Here is a 19,508-nt window from a genome sequence, read left to right as displayed (position 1 = left end):
AAAAATAATTGTAAAGTTCAAGTCAGAAAACTAGAGAAAAAAGATTCTCAAAAAGTCAGTTCCCTCTCTTTTTATATTAGAAAATGCTAACATATGATTTAAATACTTCAGCCTAATTATGGAAACAAAATCATAGATCACAGTATTTTCTCGGACAGGCGACGACGTGTGTGACGGCTTATCAGGAGTCTGACGACTTATCAGGAATGTCGTCATCTCCTCTTCACTTTTGATAATCTCTTCCTTAGGTTGACGATGGGACGTGATGGCTTATCAAACATATGATAACTTATCAGAATTGTCATCATTTCTTCACTTCAAATCCCATTCCTTGCCTAAGCCTAATGACAAGCCTGATGACTTATCACACTTCTGATGGCGTATCACAGATATCATTATGAATTCCAACTGAAGCTCAGTCTCTGTATAAAGCTAACAATGAGCTTGACATCTTATCACACTTCTGATGGCCTATCACAGATGTCATCATGAATTCTAGCTGAAGTTCATTTTCTGACTAAGGCTGACGGTAACTCTGATAGCTTATCATAAGGCTAACCACTTATCAGACAAGTCATCATCTATAATTCCCTTTTTACTTGCTCAGAAATCAACTCTTTTACTTCCATTATTGTTGGTTCTCTTGCATCTTGACTTTTCCTGAAATATCAAATAGAAAACAATCAAAAACGACAAAAGTTGCTTAAGACTTTGAAATTATTCTTAGTTAAAAGCCTCAAATATGTTAGCATCTACTCACATATCAACACCCTCAACTTAAAACAATTGCTTGTCCTCAAGAAACTAAAACACAACCAAGAGGATACAGAGTATATTCGACAGTCAACCATCAATATTATCTCAAAACATCTTCACCATCTCCAAGGTTAATTAATTTAAAAATGACAACTATGCATAGTATCGAAGAAAAACAATGCGACGCATAGGAATTAAGATATAACATCAATTTAGCAACAACAACCATGCATGTACCAAGATTACACTATCCAAACTAGTTAGCAACTAGCAACGTAACCAGTGTACCCTCACTACAAGGAAGTCCCACTCCACTTATATCAGACATCACATATGTAACCATGGGGACAATCAAAAGACACTCACTCTCAAAATGAAGTTCCAATCAATGTATGAAAAATACCATAGGCTTGCCCTCATTTTCATTACCAAGATTTTTAGACAGGTCAGATAGGATTACTATAGGTCTTTACTTTGGCTTGTAACGTAGGCTAGGGGCTGGTATGATACTCGATGATATTTTAAGTGACTAAGCCTACTTGACACTACACTAGCTTCTGGGGTCTCACTTATTAAGCTTCTTTTATTCTTCTGTTTTCTTGATCACACATATTCAGGATGGGTGCGGTCTTTTCTACAATCACTTCTTTTTGTTCACAACTTTTTTTTCTTGTTATTTTCCACTACACCCATCTTTTTATTTTTTCTTTTATTCTACCTTTCTTCATACTCATTTTACATCATGCACCCCTATGATAGCTACCCTCAACATAGGCCATTTTCCTAAGTCAAGGTGCACAGTGTCCAAGGAGGACCAAGGCCAAAACAGATTCATTATGACATAAATGAGATAGTGATAGGTATCATTAAAAAAGAAAATTGGCTATTAAGGCTCAAAATAGGGATCAAGGGATATTATGCATATAGGAAAGGTCATTTAGGCTAAAAGTGGCTAATATCAAAATGGTCTATGATCATTTCCTAACCCCTATCCTTCAATCTAGGAAGACTAATCGGGCAAGTTCTGGATTCAACATACAAATGGAACTAAGTAAGATCTCACACGCATATGGCACACAAGTATATCACAAGTTACTACTTATCCAGTTCATGCAATTATTTATCAATGATTATCAAATCACTAGAACTGATACCATAACAAGATGCACGGTGGTCACAATTAGATGCAAATTAGACAGCTAAACATCAAACCATTTGAGAGGTGTTCAAAAAATAACAAAACCATGTTAACTAACTCAGGTGCTTGTCTTTCTCCTAGTCAACTACAAAATATTACAATACCCTACTGCTGCTTCCTCAGCTGCCTTATCTCTATAGGGAGCCTTATCTCTATAGGGAGCCTTCCTCTATTCTGACACGTCTGGCCTAGTAGTTGTTGGTGGCCTACTAATTGAGGCACCTATAGTTCTGGCTCGTAGGGCCTCCTCTAATTTATCATTGTCTACTAGGGACTCTATCATCACCTTCTTCATCTCCTCTTTTTTCAGCCTTCCTTCTTGCCCTCTTCTCTATTTTTCTTTCTTTATCGCTATCAGGACTTTGTTTCTTACCCTTAACTTTCTTCCCGCCCTTCTTCTTCTTTTTCTTCATTGGTTCCCCTGCGAGATCAAGTAATGGGATCTCACCCTCGGACTTATCAACAACCTGGTTTGCTGACATCATAAGCTGGTGCTACTGTAATACTCAAACATCTGCCTTTACCTTTTCCAGGGCTAATCTAAATTATGCAAGGTCTGAGCCTGACATTTCTCTTAACCGTGTATTGAAATGGTTTTCTAACTCATCAATCTGACTGGGAAAGGCTCGAAAGGGCTCAAGTACGACCTTAATCCTCTTGTCTACCACAGAGGTAAATTGCTTGGCAAAAAGTTACAGCTGAGCCTTACATCAGTTGTATTGTTTTGCCACTCTCCTAAAATTTACCGGGTTGAAGGCAAATTCTATAGTAAACATAGCAGCTGAAGGATTTGTTTCATTTCTATGCACTGAGTCTACTAGTGCTGGGGATGTCGGTGGTGCAGCTTCAAAATCTGGCACCTCTACATTAGGTGCTGAGCTGGTATCTGTAACTGGTGGATCTATTGCAACCCCTACTCCTCTATCAAGTGTCAGCCTAGGCTGATTTTCATCATATAGGATGGGGTTGTGGGTTTTCTTGGCAAGCAGTTCATTGTCTATCCCTGCAACCTCAGGTACATTGTCTGCCTTACACACCCTCATAATTAGACAATGGAAAATATATGCCGTGTCAGGCCTTCAGACCCAAATTTTCATCTCCTTAGCAATGATTTCTCTGATGTTCAAGTTGAGTTTAGCCACAAGACTTGGAACCAATATTGCTCTATCATCTCCAAGGATGTTATCTTCTTCAGTAGGCATCAAATGGGTGTGCACTACACCCCACTAGAACCTTGCCTCTTGAGTCAGAGAGTCCTTGAAAATCCTTTCATTCAGGTTGGTCATTTATTCAGGTTTTCCTGAAGCTATGAGGGTGGCTAAACAAGACCGTTCATTTGTACGATACGTCAACCAAGCGTAAAATATAGGTAAAGTGTCCTGAGGAGTGAATTCGGGCTATGAAGAAATCTGTTGATTGTTGTTTATGCGATATCCACCATCATACCTCGTACTGGAACTTTATCCAACAAGGGTTGATCTGCTGATTTCTCCCCTTCTTTGCACATGTTCTCCAATCGAGCTTGATAGTTTGCATAGAACTCCTAAGCTAGTGTAGGGAAAAATGAGCTTCCTTCTTTTGCGGTCCATCCCAAGTTATAGTATTAGAATTTATGCTCCACTTCAGGATATCTGCTCAACCCAGTAGTGATGATCTTCTTTTCTTCAAAGATTGGCCTTTTAATGGTCCTTCTTTTAGTTCTGAGAAGCCCATCATAGAAGATTTTCTGTGCCTTGGGAATTTACCACCTAGCACTGTCTTGGACCACGGGGTTCTTGCATTTAACTAAAGTTCCCTGAATCAGAGTTTCTTCATCATCCTATTGCTCAGTAGAAGGGGACTCAGATGATGGTCCCTCAAATTTAGGTTACTTAGATTTAGCATACTCTGACTCAGGTTCCATAAATGCAAAATGCTCAGACTTAGGCTGCTTATAAGTCGTCTGCTCAGAAGCTGTACTGTTAGGTGGTTTTGTTGCTTTAGTATCACTTTCTTCATTCTCCTCCACCTTAATAGGTGGAGGTGGCAAAGGCATTTTTGGGTTTTCTTTTTCCTTTGCTTCTTGAGCAGTGGCTCCTCCTCCTCATAATTGAATTCCTCATTGAAGAGTCTCCGAGGTACACTCCCTTTTGTCACTTTATTTGTAGGTTTGGGGCTTTTTCCTTTGGGTGCCATTATAAGACCTATAGCAAAATAAAGCACTCATTTAGCAGTCAAGATCATCCAACTTAAGAAGTTCAGTAATTATAATTCCATATCCCTTAAAAGAGGTTCACAATTGTTTCAGATCAAAGTTGTGATGACATGTTCTAATAAGTCGTCAGAAATGTGATAACTTATCATTCATGTCGTCAGCCTTAAACAAAGCAAGCTTATTTTTCTCAACTTGTGATAACATAGTCTGATAAGATGTCACAAATGTGATAGCTTATCAAACACGTCGTCAGCTTAGAATACAACCTCCAGCTCAGTTTTAGTCTTGATTATCAACCCACTTTCTTCTTAGAATCACATGGAGTTATGTTCTTGAGCTAAGACCTAGGTTTTTATCTACAATGAAGCACTGTACACCCTAGATTATTTTTTTCACACAATGGCAAGTTAAGCTTACCTTAATCCCATTGAAACTAAGATTTACCTCAGTTGCATCACTTACCTAATGAAGAGGAGAGTTGATGTATGAGCATACTTGATAGGGAACTTCACTTGGTTACGCGAGTGAGAGGAAGTAGCAAATGAAACAAGAGTTCTTGATCTTGATTTAAAACCCATACTTCACAGGGAAGAATATTTCTCTTTTTTTACTTATGAATTAATTTTGAAAAAAGTAAGTAAATAAACTAAATATGGAAGGAAATTAAACTTAAAGAAATACGTAGGAAGGTGAAAAGGTTTGACTATGGGCCGGGTTGAATTTTTCAGTATTTGGGACCAAGATTACCTGACGGCTTATCAGATGTCTAATAAGTCATCGCAAATGTAGTCAACCTTAGGTAGGGTGTTGCCTTCTTTTTGATTTTCTGATGATATATCTGATGGCTTATCACAATTGTGATAACTCGTCACATCTGTCATCAGGGTCCTTTGGCTGACTTCATTAATTTTTAGCTAGACCCCTACATACCTCCTTAGTTCATTATGCTTCCTATCTAAATAAATTAAAACAACTTGCATTTAAACATAAAAGTTTTGGGTTGCCTCCCAATAGCGCCTGATTTAATGCCGCGGCACGACAAGGTTATCTTGACTACTCATACTTTATCAAGACACTATGGTGCTACCTCTTTCCCATCTTCATAAAACCCATCCACGATTCAGAAGACACTCATCTCCTTTTGCTGTGTCGTGGATGAGTGCATTTTGATTCTTTCTTCTTTGTCATTGAACCTGAACTTAAGATCATTCAGCTCCATGTCCACTACTACTCTCCTAGTATCAAGTAATAGTCTACCCAAAATGATGGGTACTTCAAGATCCATCTCACAGTCTAGGACTACAAAATTAGCATGAAGTATAAAGTCGGCCACCTTTACCAATACATCATGTAATATTCTTACTGGCCGCTTTATAGACCTATCCACCATAACCAACCGAATGTTTATCGGGGTAGGATCCCCCAAAACTAGATTTTTATACATGGCTAGCAGCATCAGATTTATGCTCGCCTCCAGATCATATATGACCTTAGCAATATTGAAAGACCTGATTGTACATGGAATAGTGACTGCTCTAGGGTCGGCCTTCTTTTGCACTAAGGATCGTGTAGAAATGGCACTACAATGGTGGAGATTATCCTCCGGTTCATATCTCACTACTCTTTTCTTGGTCACAAGGTCCTTTATGAATTTAGCATACCTTGGAATTTGCTTGAGTGCCTCCACCAAATGCACATTTATCAGTAAATGCTTCAACATTGCCATGAATTTACTAAATTTTGTGTCGTTAAACTTCTTCTTCAATCTTTGAGGAAAGGTAAGTAGTGGTATTGGGAGAGTTTTCACCACTATTTCCTTTTATTTCTCCTTTTCTTGTTCCGAAGCATCATCAGAACCATCCACCTTCCCAGACTCTACTGGATATTCTTCTTTGAGTTCGTCATCTACTTCAGTCACATCTTCAAGTCCACCTTTTTCCATAGAAGGGCCAAGGTAATATCTTACCACTTCTAGTGGTAATCGCCATACATGAGCCATCATTTCACGGATTCTGAATCATATCAGTAGGTAATGTTCCACTCTTCCTCTGGTTTAGGACTGCTAAGAGTTGGTTCATCTGTTGTTCCAACTGTTTGATTGAAGTGGAGTGCGAATTTACTAACTGAATCATAGAGGAAAAATCGGTCTTCATGGTAGTCACCCCTGAGTTGGTAGCCTCCACTCCCTTTAACAATTTAGCCATCATGTCCTATAGGGATATCTTTTTAGAACTTGTTGTAGCAGCCTTATGATTTCCAGGAGGGACATATAACTCACTCCAATAATTATTGCTCCTCTAATTACCTTGCTACTGGTTCTTATATCTAGCCTTGTCATAATAAGTCTGACCTTGATTTCCTTGGCTAATGCCATGGAAATCCCCCTGATTATTTACATAGTTTGCCTTTTTTCTGAGTCAGACTCCACTTTGCTCTGTGATCCCACAGCCTTCACTTTCTTAGTTTTACCTAATAGTAAATACTTGGTTAACAAGTCCATCTGCGTTTTTAGGTGCACCATGTCTTGATAATGCTCCTCGTCTCTTCAGTGTTGTTCCGCAGTCGTACCAATAGAAACAGTAGGGCTTGCTACCAAAGAGTCCCTGGTATGCCATGCCCGACTTTATTTGGTCATTCTCTCAAGAATTTTTGAAGCCTCTAGGAATGTAAGATCAACACAAGAACCACCATCAACATTATCTACAATCGGTTTTGTCACAAAGTTAAGAGCCCTTTACAAAGTTTCCATCAAGTGTATGTTCGTCATGTTGTGGTTCAGACACTGCGTCATCTTCTTTTTGAATCTCTCCCAGGTTTCATGCAAGGATTATGTTACGAGTGTCTAAATTTGTTGATCTCACCCCTCTACTGTACCCTCCTGGAAGGTGGAAAAAACCTTTCTAGGAAAGCTCCTTTCAACTGCCTCCAGTTGGTTATAGAATCGAGTGTCAGCTTATTAAGCCATAATGTTGCCTCCCCAAACAGAGAAAATGAAAACAATCTCAAATAGATAGCATTCTGAATCACTCCTAGGTTATCAAAAGATTTACAAATGGTGACAAAGTTCACCAGATGCTAGTTTGGATCATCCCTAGGAAGGCGACCAAACAACCCCTTCAGATTGAGGAGTTGAATCATAGTACTCGTAATGTTGAATTTTTCCCCAGGTGCTAACGGTGGGGGGTATAATTGAACCTGTTTCACCTGCTTCATCCATTCCATCATCATTATCATTAAGTTCATACTGGACCGGCTGGTGATCTTGCCTTCCTCGGAACGGACAGTTCCTGTTAGCATTATGCTGTACTGGTGTAGCTATTTTCTCTGCATGCCTTGGGTTACCAGGGTTTAAAAACTCCTTATCTCCCAATTCATCATCCTCAGGATTTGGATATCGTACTTTTTGATCGTCATTCTACATATTCACCTAAGCTCTAGCTAAGGCTGCTAACCTATCAGCCTTCTAATGGTCTGCCATTCTGCCGATTAGTTGTGGTTCCGGATTAAATGGTAATAATGGTTCTTTGGAACTTCTAGTTCTTTCCATGAACCATAAAATTTCCACAACAAACAAAAACAACAAATACACATAAAACTAGGAAACTTGACTGACAGTCAATTAGTGCACACAACTTCAATTTACAACTGTATTCCCTGGCAACGGCACCATTTTTGATAGCACTCAAACTACACCTCTCTTATGAGAATGTAGGCGATCGTTGTCAATAGATAAACCAACTAGGTTGGGGTCAAATCCAACAGGAAATATGGTGTGAATTCGAGTTATCTGTGGGTTAATCAACTAATAGTCATCAGTTTTCTGTGAATGGGGTTTTTTTGAAAGGTAACAAATAATTACTTCTCAATTCTGTGTTTGAAATCAATATGATAAGGAAAACCAGAGTTATGTTCACTATGGCTATTGGGACTTGACAGACGCTAGTAACGGTTCAAGATTCTTGTGGTAGGTAGGAACATAGACAATCCTTGTCGAAGTTATGTCTAAATGTTTCTGAACCTATTTAGACATTTAACCACCTAATTCTCTCAAACTTAGGGAATTTATATTTCATAACAGGATGTTATCTAAAGTGAATTAATCTTGTTACAACATTAATTACTAAATGGAAGTTTGATCCTTCCAAGTCCCTGTTGATAATTCACTTCTTACTAGGGTTGATTTCTTATCTCAAGCAAATCACCAGAAAGCAAGGCCTATTGTTTACAAACAATAGTTAGAGTATAAAATAATGGAATTAACAAGAAGTTCCTACCACCATTAGAATCTTGAACACTTAGTTACATTACGAACCCAAACCCATAGATCCCACAACTTGGGTTAAGGAAATTTAGCTACTCATAATAAAATAATCAAGACAACAAGTTGAATTCATAGTTTGACATATGAACTTACAACAAGATGAATAGAAACAAGTGGTTGTCAGATTTGATTCACAATAGAAAATCACAAAACAATTGTAATAATCTCTCAATAAATAATTGTAAAGTTCAGGTCAGAAAACTAGAGAGAAGAGATTCTCAAAACGTCAGTTCCCCCCTTTTTTATATTAGAAAACCCTAACATATGCTTTAAATTCTTTGGCATAATTATGGAAAAAAAATCATAGATCACAGTATTTTCTCGGACAGGTGTCGATGTGTGTGATGACTTATCAGGAGTCTAACAACTTATCAGGAATGTCGTCACCTCTTCTTCACTTTTGAGAATCTCTGCCTTATGTTAATGATGAGATGTGACAACTTATCAAACATGTGATGACTTATCAGAATTGTCATCTCTTTTTCACTTCAAATCCCATTCCCTGCTTAAGCCTAATGATGAGCCTGATGGCTTATCACACTTCTGACGGCCTATCACAGATGTCGTCACGAATTCTAGATGAAGCTCATTCTCTGTCTAAGGATAACGACGAGCATGATGGATTATCACACTTCTTACGACCTATCACAGATGTCATCATGAATTCCAGCGGAAGCTCATTCTCTGTCTAAGGCTGACGCCAACTATGATAGCTTATCACAAGGTTGATGACTTACAAGATAAGTTATCGCTATACTTCCCTCTCTACTTGCTCAGAAATTAACTCTTTTACTTCCATTATTGTTGGTTCTCTTTCATCTTGACTTTTAATGCAATATCAAATAGAAAACAATCAAAAATGACAAAAGTTACTTAAGACTGCAATTATTCTTAGTTAAAAGCCTCAAATGTGTTACCATCTGCTCACACGTCAGAAACTATTCTAAAAATCATTACTATTAAGCTATAGGGAGGTTGTCTTAACAAATATAAACCATACGAGCTACATGGAGTCCAACGTCTCATCCTCCTAAGGAAGAAACCTCACATTAGGGAGAGGTGTCATACTCTTACCAAGGAATATAACCTGAGCTAAGTGATCACATTTGTAATTGTAACACATATTAGAATTGGAGAAATCTGAATCTAAACCTATGTTGGTTACATACTTCTATGGAAGTAGGATTCGCTAAACCCACACTTCCAGCTAGGGGCTAAGTACTATTCCCTTTTTATTTTCTACACTCATTCTGTTGGAAATCCACTTTAAAACTAGAATAAGGGTTTATCTGAAACCAATTATGCAATTATCTAATTAAATCTGTAAATAAAGTTATTCTAAATTCTGTAAATTGTAGAAATTCGGTGAAGTGGATTCCATAGCTAATCCAATGATCGAAAGATCAAAGCTTTATTGAAAATCTATACATAATCTGATAATAGAATGCTTAAAGCATCATCTTTCTTTAAATACTAATATACAATCTTGGGATAATAACCCATGCATTAATCTCATGTCAAAACATTATAATAATCATTCTTGATAATAAAAGCAATAATAATTCATCTCAAACTCTGTAATTTACTGCAATAGGCATGAAAGTTTGAAAATAGACATGCAATTCATCTTTAAAATTTCTCAAAAACTAATAATCATGCAAGTAGAAATAATGGGTACGAACCCTAATTCAAATCTCATGTATAATCATTCAAAATCATATGAATTTGTAATTAAAACTTGGTTTTGGTCACAAGGATGGAAGAAGATCCTTGTTCATAAACCCCACATACCTTGGTAGATGATTTGATGAAGAAACCATGAATTATTGATTCCTATTTGAGTTATAGGAGATGAGTTCTTGAATATCTTGTTTTGGAATCCTCAATTTAGAGTTTTTCTTGGAGAAATTATGGAGGATTTTTATTTCTTCGAGAAGAAGCTTTGGAGCTCTAGCGTTTTACTTTGAAAGAAAATGGACGAATTTGGGCATAAAGTGCTTTGAACATGAATAATCTAGTGTTATCCACAAATTGAGGGGTTAGGAATTGACAAAAATACCCCTCATAAACTTCTAAATAGATCTGGAAAAAGATAAATGTTCTGAAATGGTAGGACACCGCGAAGCGCCACTACGTGGTGGCTTATTGGAAAGTGGACAAGTGGGAACTGGGCGTGCTCCGTGATGAGCCACCATCGCGGTGCCCTTTGGAATGACATTTTGGCTACCAACGCAACATATTAAGATCACATTGGGCTACTGTATTTTGACAAATGGGAAAATGAACCACTCTGCAATGCACCAATATTGCGGAGGTCCACTGGAATTGAAGATTGCCATTTTTGCCTTCTATGCGACACGTTGAGTGCCCAGGTAGCACACTATCAACTTAAAAGTGCCATAGTTTTTGAACCACGTATCAGATTTAGGCGAATTAGGTATTGATGGAAAGCTTATTCAATTTTCCACACAATGAATGGTCTAACTCTGGAAAATTCTCTATGTAAAAAAAAGTTATTCTTTTTTTAATCTAATCTTTAACATTCTAGGGACGAATTTAAGCTGGGAAAAGTACGGGGTATTACAATATCTCCCCCCTGGGAACATTCATCCTCTGATGTGGTTAGTCATGCTGGAAATACTTAGGAGTCTAAGGCTATCAGTAATCATGCACAACTGAAATAAACTATAAGACTGGATCTCAACATAATGAGCTTTCTGAACTGATCTGTGAGTGCATGAATTAACATGAAGATAACTTGGTACGTATGTCTACTTCTGATGAAGGAAAACTATTACCTTCGACTGAATCTGAGTTCGTGGAGAAGCGATGAGGAAACTTGGTACGTATGTCTACTTCTGCTTCCCAAGTAGCACCCTCAACGAACTGATTTCTCCATAGAACTTTGACCAAGGGAACTTCTCTGTTCCTTAGTTTACGAATCTGATGATCAAGAATCTCTACTAGGACTTTTTCATAAGAAAGGCTATTCTGAATATCTTTACTTTCTAGAGGAACTATAATTGCTGAATCATCTATGCTCTATTTTAACAAGGACAGATGGAAAAACTGGATGAACTGATGATAAGTTAGTGGGTAGCTCAAGCTCATACGCTACCTTCCCAAAATGACTAAAAATACAGAAAGGACCAATATAACGTGGACTAAGTTTCCCTTTCTTGCCAAATCTCTTCACCCCTTTCATGCGTGAAACTTTTAAATACATAAGATGATCAACGTCGAACTCAAGGTCTCTTCTTCTTACATCTTGATAAGATTTTTGAAGACTCTGGGCTGCTTTAAATCTCCCATGAATCAATTGAACTTTATCCATGGCCTTAAACACCATGTCTGGACCAATCAAACTGGTCTCACCCACTTCAAACCAACCAACTGTCAATCTATATCTTCTCCCATAAAGAGCCTTAAATGGAGCCATCTGAATAGTAGCATGATAACTGTTATTATAAGAGAACTTAATCAATAGAAAATGCTCATCCCAACTACCTTTGAAGTCAATGACACAAGTCCTCAATGTGTTCTATAGAGTCTAAATGGTCCTCTCTACCTGACAATCTGTTTGCGGATGAAATGCTGAACTGAGATGGACTTGGGTACCAAGACCCTTCTGAAAAGCTCTCCAAAATTGAGCGGTAAACTGAGTACCCCTATCTGAGATTATGGACAAGGGGAATCCATGCAATCTAACCATATATTGGATATAAAAATTAGCATCTGTGTAAGACGTATGAACTGGAAAGAAATGCACTAACTTATTAATCTATCTACAATAACCCAAATCGAATCATGCTGCCAACACGAATGCGGTAAACTAGCCACAAAGACCATGTTAACCTATTTCCACTTCAAAGTGGGGATTCCAAACTCTTGCAATGTACCACCAGGTCTTTGGTGCTCTACCTTAACCTATTGACAAGTTGCACATTTCGCTACAAATCTGCTATATATCTCTTCATACTACTTCACCAATAGATTTCCAGCAAGTCACGATACATCTTGGTGGATCTTGGATAGATAGAATAACTCATACCATGATCTTCCTCCATAATCCACTGCCTAAAATCATCAACACATGGCACACATAATCTACTCTGGTAGTTCAACACACGATCTCTCTTATGGGAGAAAACCTCTACCTTTTAGTTTTTAGCCGACTCCTTCAGTTTTGACAAAACTAGAATCCTTTTTTTTCTTCTCTTTCACTTCCAAAACTAGGGAAGATGTGAAACTACTCTGAACCTAAACATTCCCTTCAGCTGAATCAACCAACCTAACTCCCAATCTAGCTAAACGATGCACTTCTTGAGCTATCTCTTTTTTATCAATCTCCATATGAGCAACACTGCCCATAGACAATGTACTAATTGTATCTACCATTACATTGGCCATGGCCAGATGATACAATATACTCATATCTCAATATTTCAACAAATCAAACCTTCTTCTCTAATAAAGATTCAAATCCCTCTAATTAAACATATACTTTAAGCATTTTTGATCCGTGAACACATCAACATGCACCCTATACAAATAATGTCTCCAGATTTTCAAAGCAAACATAGCAACACCTAACTCAAGATCATGGGTTACGTAATTGTTTTCACGAGGCTTATGCTATCTAGAGGCGTAGGCTATGACCTTACCTCTCTATATAAAAATACAACCCAAATCAACTCTGGAGGAATGGCAATAAACCAAAAAACCATCTGTATCATCAGGTAATGCTAATAATGGGGCTAGAGTGTGTCGAGTCTTCAACTCCTAAAAATTCTTCTCATAGGAATCCGACCACAGAAACATAACTTTCTTTTGGGTCCATCTAGACATAGGAGATATAATAGATGAGAAAACCTCAACAAAACATCTACAATAACTAGCTACAACCAAGAAAATCCTAATGTCTGATGGAGAGATAGGTCTAGGCAAATTCCTCATGGCTTTTGTCTTTTTGGGATCAACTCTAATACCCTTACTGGAAAAAATATGACCAAGGAACGCTACTGATCTTAGCTAAAATTCACATTTGCTAAACTTGGTGAACAACTAGTGATCTCTAAGGGTTTATAACATAATTCTAAGATGGTCTGCATGATCATCTTTACTATGAGATTAGTCAAGAATATAATGGATAAAGACATGACAAACGTGTCTTGATACTATTTGAACACTCTGTTCATCAAGTCCATGAAGGTTGTTGGGGCATTTGTTAGTCCGAAGGACATGAATAGAAACTCAAAATGACCGTAGCAGGTTCTGAGAGTTGTCTTTGGAATATCACACTCACTTACTTTAAGCTAATGACAGCCGGATCTAAGGTTTATCTTTGGGAAAAAACTTGCACCTTGGAGTTGATCAAATAAGTCATCAATTCTAGGAAGAGGATTTTTTTTACTGTGTCTTTATTCAGATGATGATAGTCAATGCACATATGCAAAGAACGATCTTTCTTTTGCACGAATAGGACGGGAACGCCCCATAGAGAAACACTAGAACTTATGAAACCTTTGTCTAAAAGATATTTGAGTTATTCCTTCAACTCCTTAAGCTCGGTGGGAGCCATATGATATGGAGGTATAGAAATAGGCTGAGTATCTGGAAGAAGGTCAATATGGAATTCTATTTCCCTATTGGGAGGTACTCTTGGCAAATCTTCAAGAAAAACATCAGGAAACTCATTGACTAGACCGACTAACTTAACTGTGGGAGTCTCAGACTTAGTATCTTTAACTCGAACTACATGATAGATACACCCTTTGGAGATAAACTTTCTAACTTTGAGATAAGATATGAAATAACTCTTGAGAGACATTGAATTACCTGACCACACAAAGACTAGCTCATTCGGAAACTGAAACTTCACCACTCAGGTGCGACAATCTATAGAAGAATAACAGGAATGGACCCAATCCATACCAAGAAAAAGATCAAAGTTAATAATATATAACTCTATCAAGTCTTCTAGCATGAATTTATGAAGGACAATGATAGGACACTTTCTATAGATTTGTTTAGCAACATCTCACTCACCTACTGGGAGAGAAACAAAAAATGGCTTAGGGATCTTTTTAGAACTTATTTGAAAATTTACTGCAACTAATAAGGTAATACAAGAGAAACACGACCAAGGGTCTGACAAGACATAAACCCAAGATTAAGGACACAAAGCATACCAGTGACAACATCTGGTGAATCCTTTTGCTCCCGACGAGATTGTAAACCATAAAATTGATTTGGGTGCTGAACGCCACCGGTACTGGATGATGCACCCTAAGAAAGGACTGGACAACCTAAAGGAGATGGAGCACTAGCAGCCTGAGTTTGGGGACAAAAATCTTTGTTTCCCTGCTTAGCATACAGATAATCTCTAATATTGTGACCCAACTTACCACAACTAAAACAACCTTTCTAACCCCCTAAATACTCACTAGAGTGATTATTACCATAATTAGTGCATGGAGAATAATTGGGCCTACAACTCACACTATTCTGGGATATGGACATAGAAGACTTACCTCACTGCTCCTGTCTACCTCTCGGAGTGGGAGCACTAGCTGAAGATGTTTCTGGCATAGATGAATAATTCTAAAATTGTGAACGATTTCCTCCTTGAGACGTAGCTTGGCCATACTCAAATTGCCTTTTTTTAGCCTTCTTATTTTCTCTCTCTCTTCCCTTCAACTTCTTTGCCTTAATCTGCTGAGTATGCATCATCAATCAAGTAAGATCCATATCTCTTATAAGCACGGAAATATTACACTCCTTGACTACCAAGCTAGACACTCTAGTAACAAACTTACTCATTCTTACCCTAGGATTAGCCATCATATCAGGGGAAAACTTAGACAACTGATTAAACTTAAGTCACTACTCCTTCACTGTCATTGAGCCATGCCTAAGGTTCAAAAACTCCTCTATCTTAGCTTCTCTTATCTCATATGGGAAGAACATTTCTAAAAAGGCATCTTGAAATACCTTAGATTTTATAGGAGTTGCATTCTCACCTTTACCATTCCTCAACATAACCACCCAATCATATGCTATATCCTTCAACCTATAGGATGCTAACTCTACACTCTCCTCTTAAGAAATATGCATAATATGAGTGATCTTCTTCACCTCATCTAAGAAAAGCTATGGATCCTCACATGCTTTCGACCTAAAGAACTCTAACAGATTCATTCTTATAAAGTCTCTAATTCTGGCTGCTACTAAATCCCCATTCTGCTAAAGTGGGACTGAATCCTGATGATTTCCTTGACTTTTGGGCCAACACCTGAAAGGCATCCCTAAACTCAGCATGAGATACATTCTCATTCAAAGGATTTATGGGTTGGGGTGGCTGGTTACCATTTTTATGTGCATTAGCTCGACAAAGAGGCATTTTAAAATGTGACAAAAGAGCATGAGTTAAAAAAAGATAGAGATCTTGTAAGCATGATAAATTAAGAAAGAAAGATATGATTTCCTAAGAACGTCCCATAGCCTCTTGCTGATAAATATGGCATGCAATACACTCGTGATCAAGACTCTACGTAACGCGGCTTGTCTAACTCCCTAGGACTCTTAAAAACTTTAGGTTCTGATACCAAGTTTTTAATTTCTTGAAACGCAGTCTCAAGAAGTCACATAGTGCTCAAGACTACCAGTAGCCTTAAGCTAACCCTATCTACCTACTACTGAGTCTAAATCTCATAATAAAGGAAATATAGCTGTATAACCATGAAAAATGCAGAAATTTAGCTAAAATATCTAAAATAATGTCTAAAATATCAATACTGAATAATCTGGATCAAAACTAGAAGTCTGACAAGCCTCTACTACTAATATCTAGAGAGTCACTAGGACAAACCTCCATCTAACTCAAACTATCTGAAAAGAAATACTAAATCATATGAACTACTAAGCTAAAAAATTTGAATGAATAAGTCCCCAAACTATGATGAGTCACCAACTGTCGGATGTAGATTAAGATGCTAGAACTACTCACGTTGCTAATACTGAGCACCTAAACCTACATTGTGAGACAATGTAGCACATAGACATATATGTGGATCAGTACTTTGAGGATGTACTGAGTATATGGGGGTGAATGCATAAGTAAAACATCATCTCATCATTATAATTTGTAAAATAATGTATTCTAAATGTAAATGACTCATATAAGCTAGAACATCTAAAATACTGAAATCTGAAATCATGAACAACAAATCATCCTTTGTAAATCTAATGAGCCACAACATTTAGTTTTGAAAGATGTGCTTGTATTCTCCCTTTAAATCATACTGTCTAAGTGTAGAAAGGACTCAATCTATAATCTAAAATCTGAAAGCTAAAATATAAAGCTAATATCTTTCTGTAAAGCATAATCTGAGTAAAACTGTGAGCCTTTACACTTAGTTATCTAAAAGATTTTTTGTCATTCTTCTCTTTTAGCAAGCAGGGAGAAATACTTTTAGAAACTATTCTGAAAATCTTTACTAGTATACTGTAGGGATGTTCTCTTAACCAACATAAACCATGCGAGCTACATGGATTCAAATGTCTCTTCCTCCTAAGGGAGAAATCTCACGTTGGGGAGAGGTGTCATACTCTTGTCAAGAAGTATAACTTGAGATAAGTAATAATATTTGTAACTGTAACCCATAATGGAATAGGATAAATCTGAAATCTTTGTTGGCTACATAGTTTTGTTTAAGTAGGATGTGCTAAATGCACATTCCAACTTGGTCCTAAATGCTACTCCATTTTTATATGCTACGCTTATTTTGTTGGAAATACACTTTAAAACTAGCATAAGAGCTTGTCTGAAACAATTAGGCACTTATTTGATTGAATCTGTAAATAAAGTTGTTCTAAATTCTGTAAACTATAGAAATTCTGTGAAGTGGATTCCATAACTAATCTGATAATCGAAAGATCAAAAATTTACTGAAAATTTGTACATAATATGATAATAGGATGCTTAAAGCATCATCTTTCTTTAAATACTAATATTCAATATGGGGATAGTTACCCATGCATTAATCTTATGTCAAAACATCATAATAATCATGCGTGATAGTGAAAACAATAATAATTTATCTCCAAATCTGTAATCTACCTCAATAGGCATGAAAGTATGAAAATAGACATGCAATTCATCTTTAAAATCTTTCTAAAACTCATAATCATGCAAGTATAAATAATGGGTATGAACCCTAATTCAAATCTCATGTATAATAATTCAAAATCATATGAATTTGTAATTAAAACTTGGTTTTGGGCACAAAGATGGAAGAAGATCCTTGTTCATAAACCCCACATACCTTGGTAGATGATTAGATGAAGAAACCTTGAATTATTGATTCTGATTTGAGTTGTTGGAGATGAGTTCTTATTTATTTTGTCTTTGGAATCCTCAATTTTGAGATTTCTTGGAGAAATTATTGAGGATTTTCATTTCTTGGAGAAGAAGCTTTGGAGCTCTAGGGTTTTACTTTGAGGGAGAATGGATGAATTTGGGCATAAAGTTCTTTTAATAGGTTTAATATTGTGTTATCCATGAATTAGGGGCTTAGGAATTAACCAAAATACCCCTCTTAAACTTCTAAATGCATCTGGAAAAAGCAATATTTTCAGAATTGGTAGGCCACCGCGAGTGCCACTATTGCGGTGCCTTACTGGAAAGTGCACGAGTGGGAACTGGGCATGTTCCGAGATGCTCCCCCATCATGGTACCTCGTTGGAATAAAATTTTGGCCAGCAACACGAGCGGTAAGATTGCGTTGGGCTACTAGATTTTGACAAATAGGAAAATGGATTACTCCATGATGCGCTAATATTGTGGAGGTTCACGGGAATTGACGGTTGTAATTTTTGCCTTCTCTGCGATACGCTAGGTGCCCAGGTGGCACACTGTCAACTTAAAAATGCCATAGCCTTTCAACCGAGAATCGAATTTAGGTGAATTTTGTATCGATAGAAAGATTATTCAATTTTCTACATAATGAAAGGTCCAAATAAGAAAAATTCTATATGTAACAAAAGTTATTCCTTTATAAAGCTAATATTTGACAATCTAGAGATGAATTTAAGCTGGGAAAAGTACGGGGTATTACAGTCTCATTGTTGAGGAGATTCAAGTGCAAAAGTTTAGCATCTAAATAATGTGATTCTTTCAGATTGTGTCATCAAAAGTTATAAACTAGCAAAAGGACTTAAGAGAAGTCTGTTAGTGCTTCAAAGAGTGTTAATTTGAGCTTGTACCCCTATCTATATGATTCATGCATTTGAACCTGAGGTATTAAGTGTATTCAGTCCCTTTCAAAATCCTGTTGCAGATGTCATGCTTAAGTATAATGATATATAGCAAAATGTTAGAGCAATATTTCCACTCGAGTGGTAGTATATGTTAAAGTGTCATGACCTATTGCTAATAAGATGGTCCAGAAGTTAGTGATATGAAATCATAAGGTTAGAAGTCAGAGTGAGGATGAATTTTTGCATAAAAAAGTTAGTTTTAGTTGTACAACCCTTTGATTGTGGTGTGGGTTGACCTTTTATAGTGATTGACTAATGATTTGTAGATTGTATGGTAATCTGTGGAGGAAGTGATTAGCTATGATTTTTATTTATTAAAAATTGGAAAGGAGCTCAGAGTGGATAGTTATGGCGGATGTAGAAATCATTTATACGTTGTAAATGAAAAGGAGTAGATTAGTCAATAAGTTATGGGTAGAGACTCATTGGTGTTTATGGAATTTGAAGGTAGTTGGGATGTGTGCATGGGTAAATAAATTTGATGTGAGAAGGTAGAATATGTTAGTAAAATTTTAATGGGTTATATTATAAGATTAAGTTGACTATCTTTACTAAGTAACTTTACTACCTTGATTTTCTTATAAATAGTAGTTGTAAACTAGTTCTGCATGTGAGAAAGGGTGTGGTAGATTCTAAGGTGTAGTAATAGTATTGTGGAGAGAATGACCTTATGGTCCATAGTTGCATGAAATAAAATACTCGAGTTGATTTCCCTATTT

The 19,508-nt window shown here is 37.0% G+C and overlaps 1 protein-coding gene across 1 annotated transcript; it reads right to left on the bottom strand.

The window, feature by feature from the left end:
* Positions 1 to 5,268: 5,268 nt before the first annotated feature.
* On the bottom strand, positions 5,269 to 5,874 carry LOC124887394. The gene has a single exon (XM_047397024.1). It carries the CDS (start codon positions 5,872 to 5,874, stop codon positions 5,269 to 5,271), a length of 606 nt encoding a protein of 201 aa, XP_047252980.1.
* Between the last annotated feature and the right edge of the window lie 13,634 nt (positions 5,875 to 19,508).

Source organism: Capsicum annuum, chromosome 9 (genome assembly GCF_002878395.1).
Source record: "Capsicum annuum cultivar UCD-10X-F1 chromosome 9, UCD10Xv1.1, whole genome shotgun sequence".
NCBI classification, from domain to species: Eukaryota; Viridiplantae; Streptophyta; class Magnoliopsida; order Solanales; family Solanaceae; genus Capsicum; species Capsicum annuum.
The sequence above is the reverse complement of the archived record's forward strand: the minus strand, read 5'-3'. Positions and strand labels throughout refer to the sequence as shown.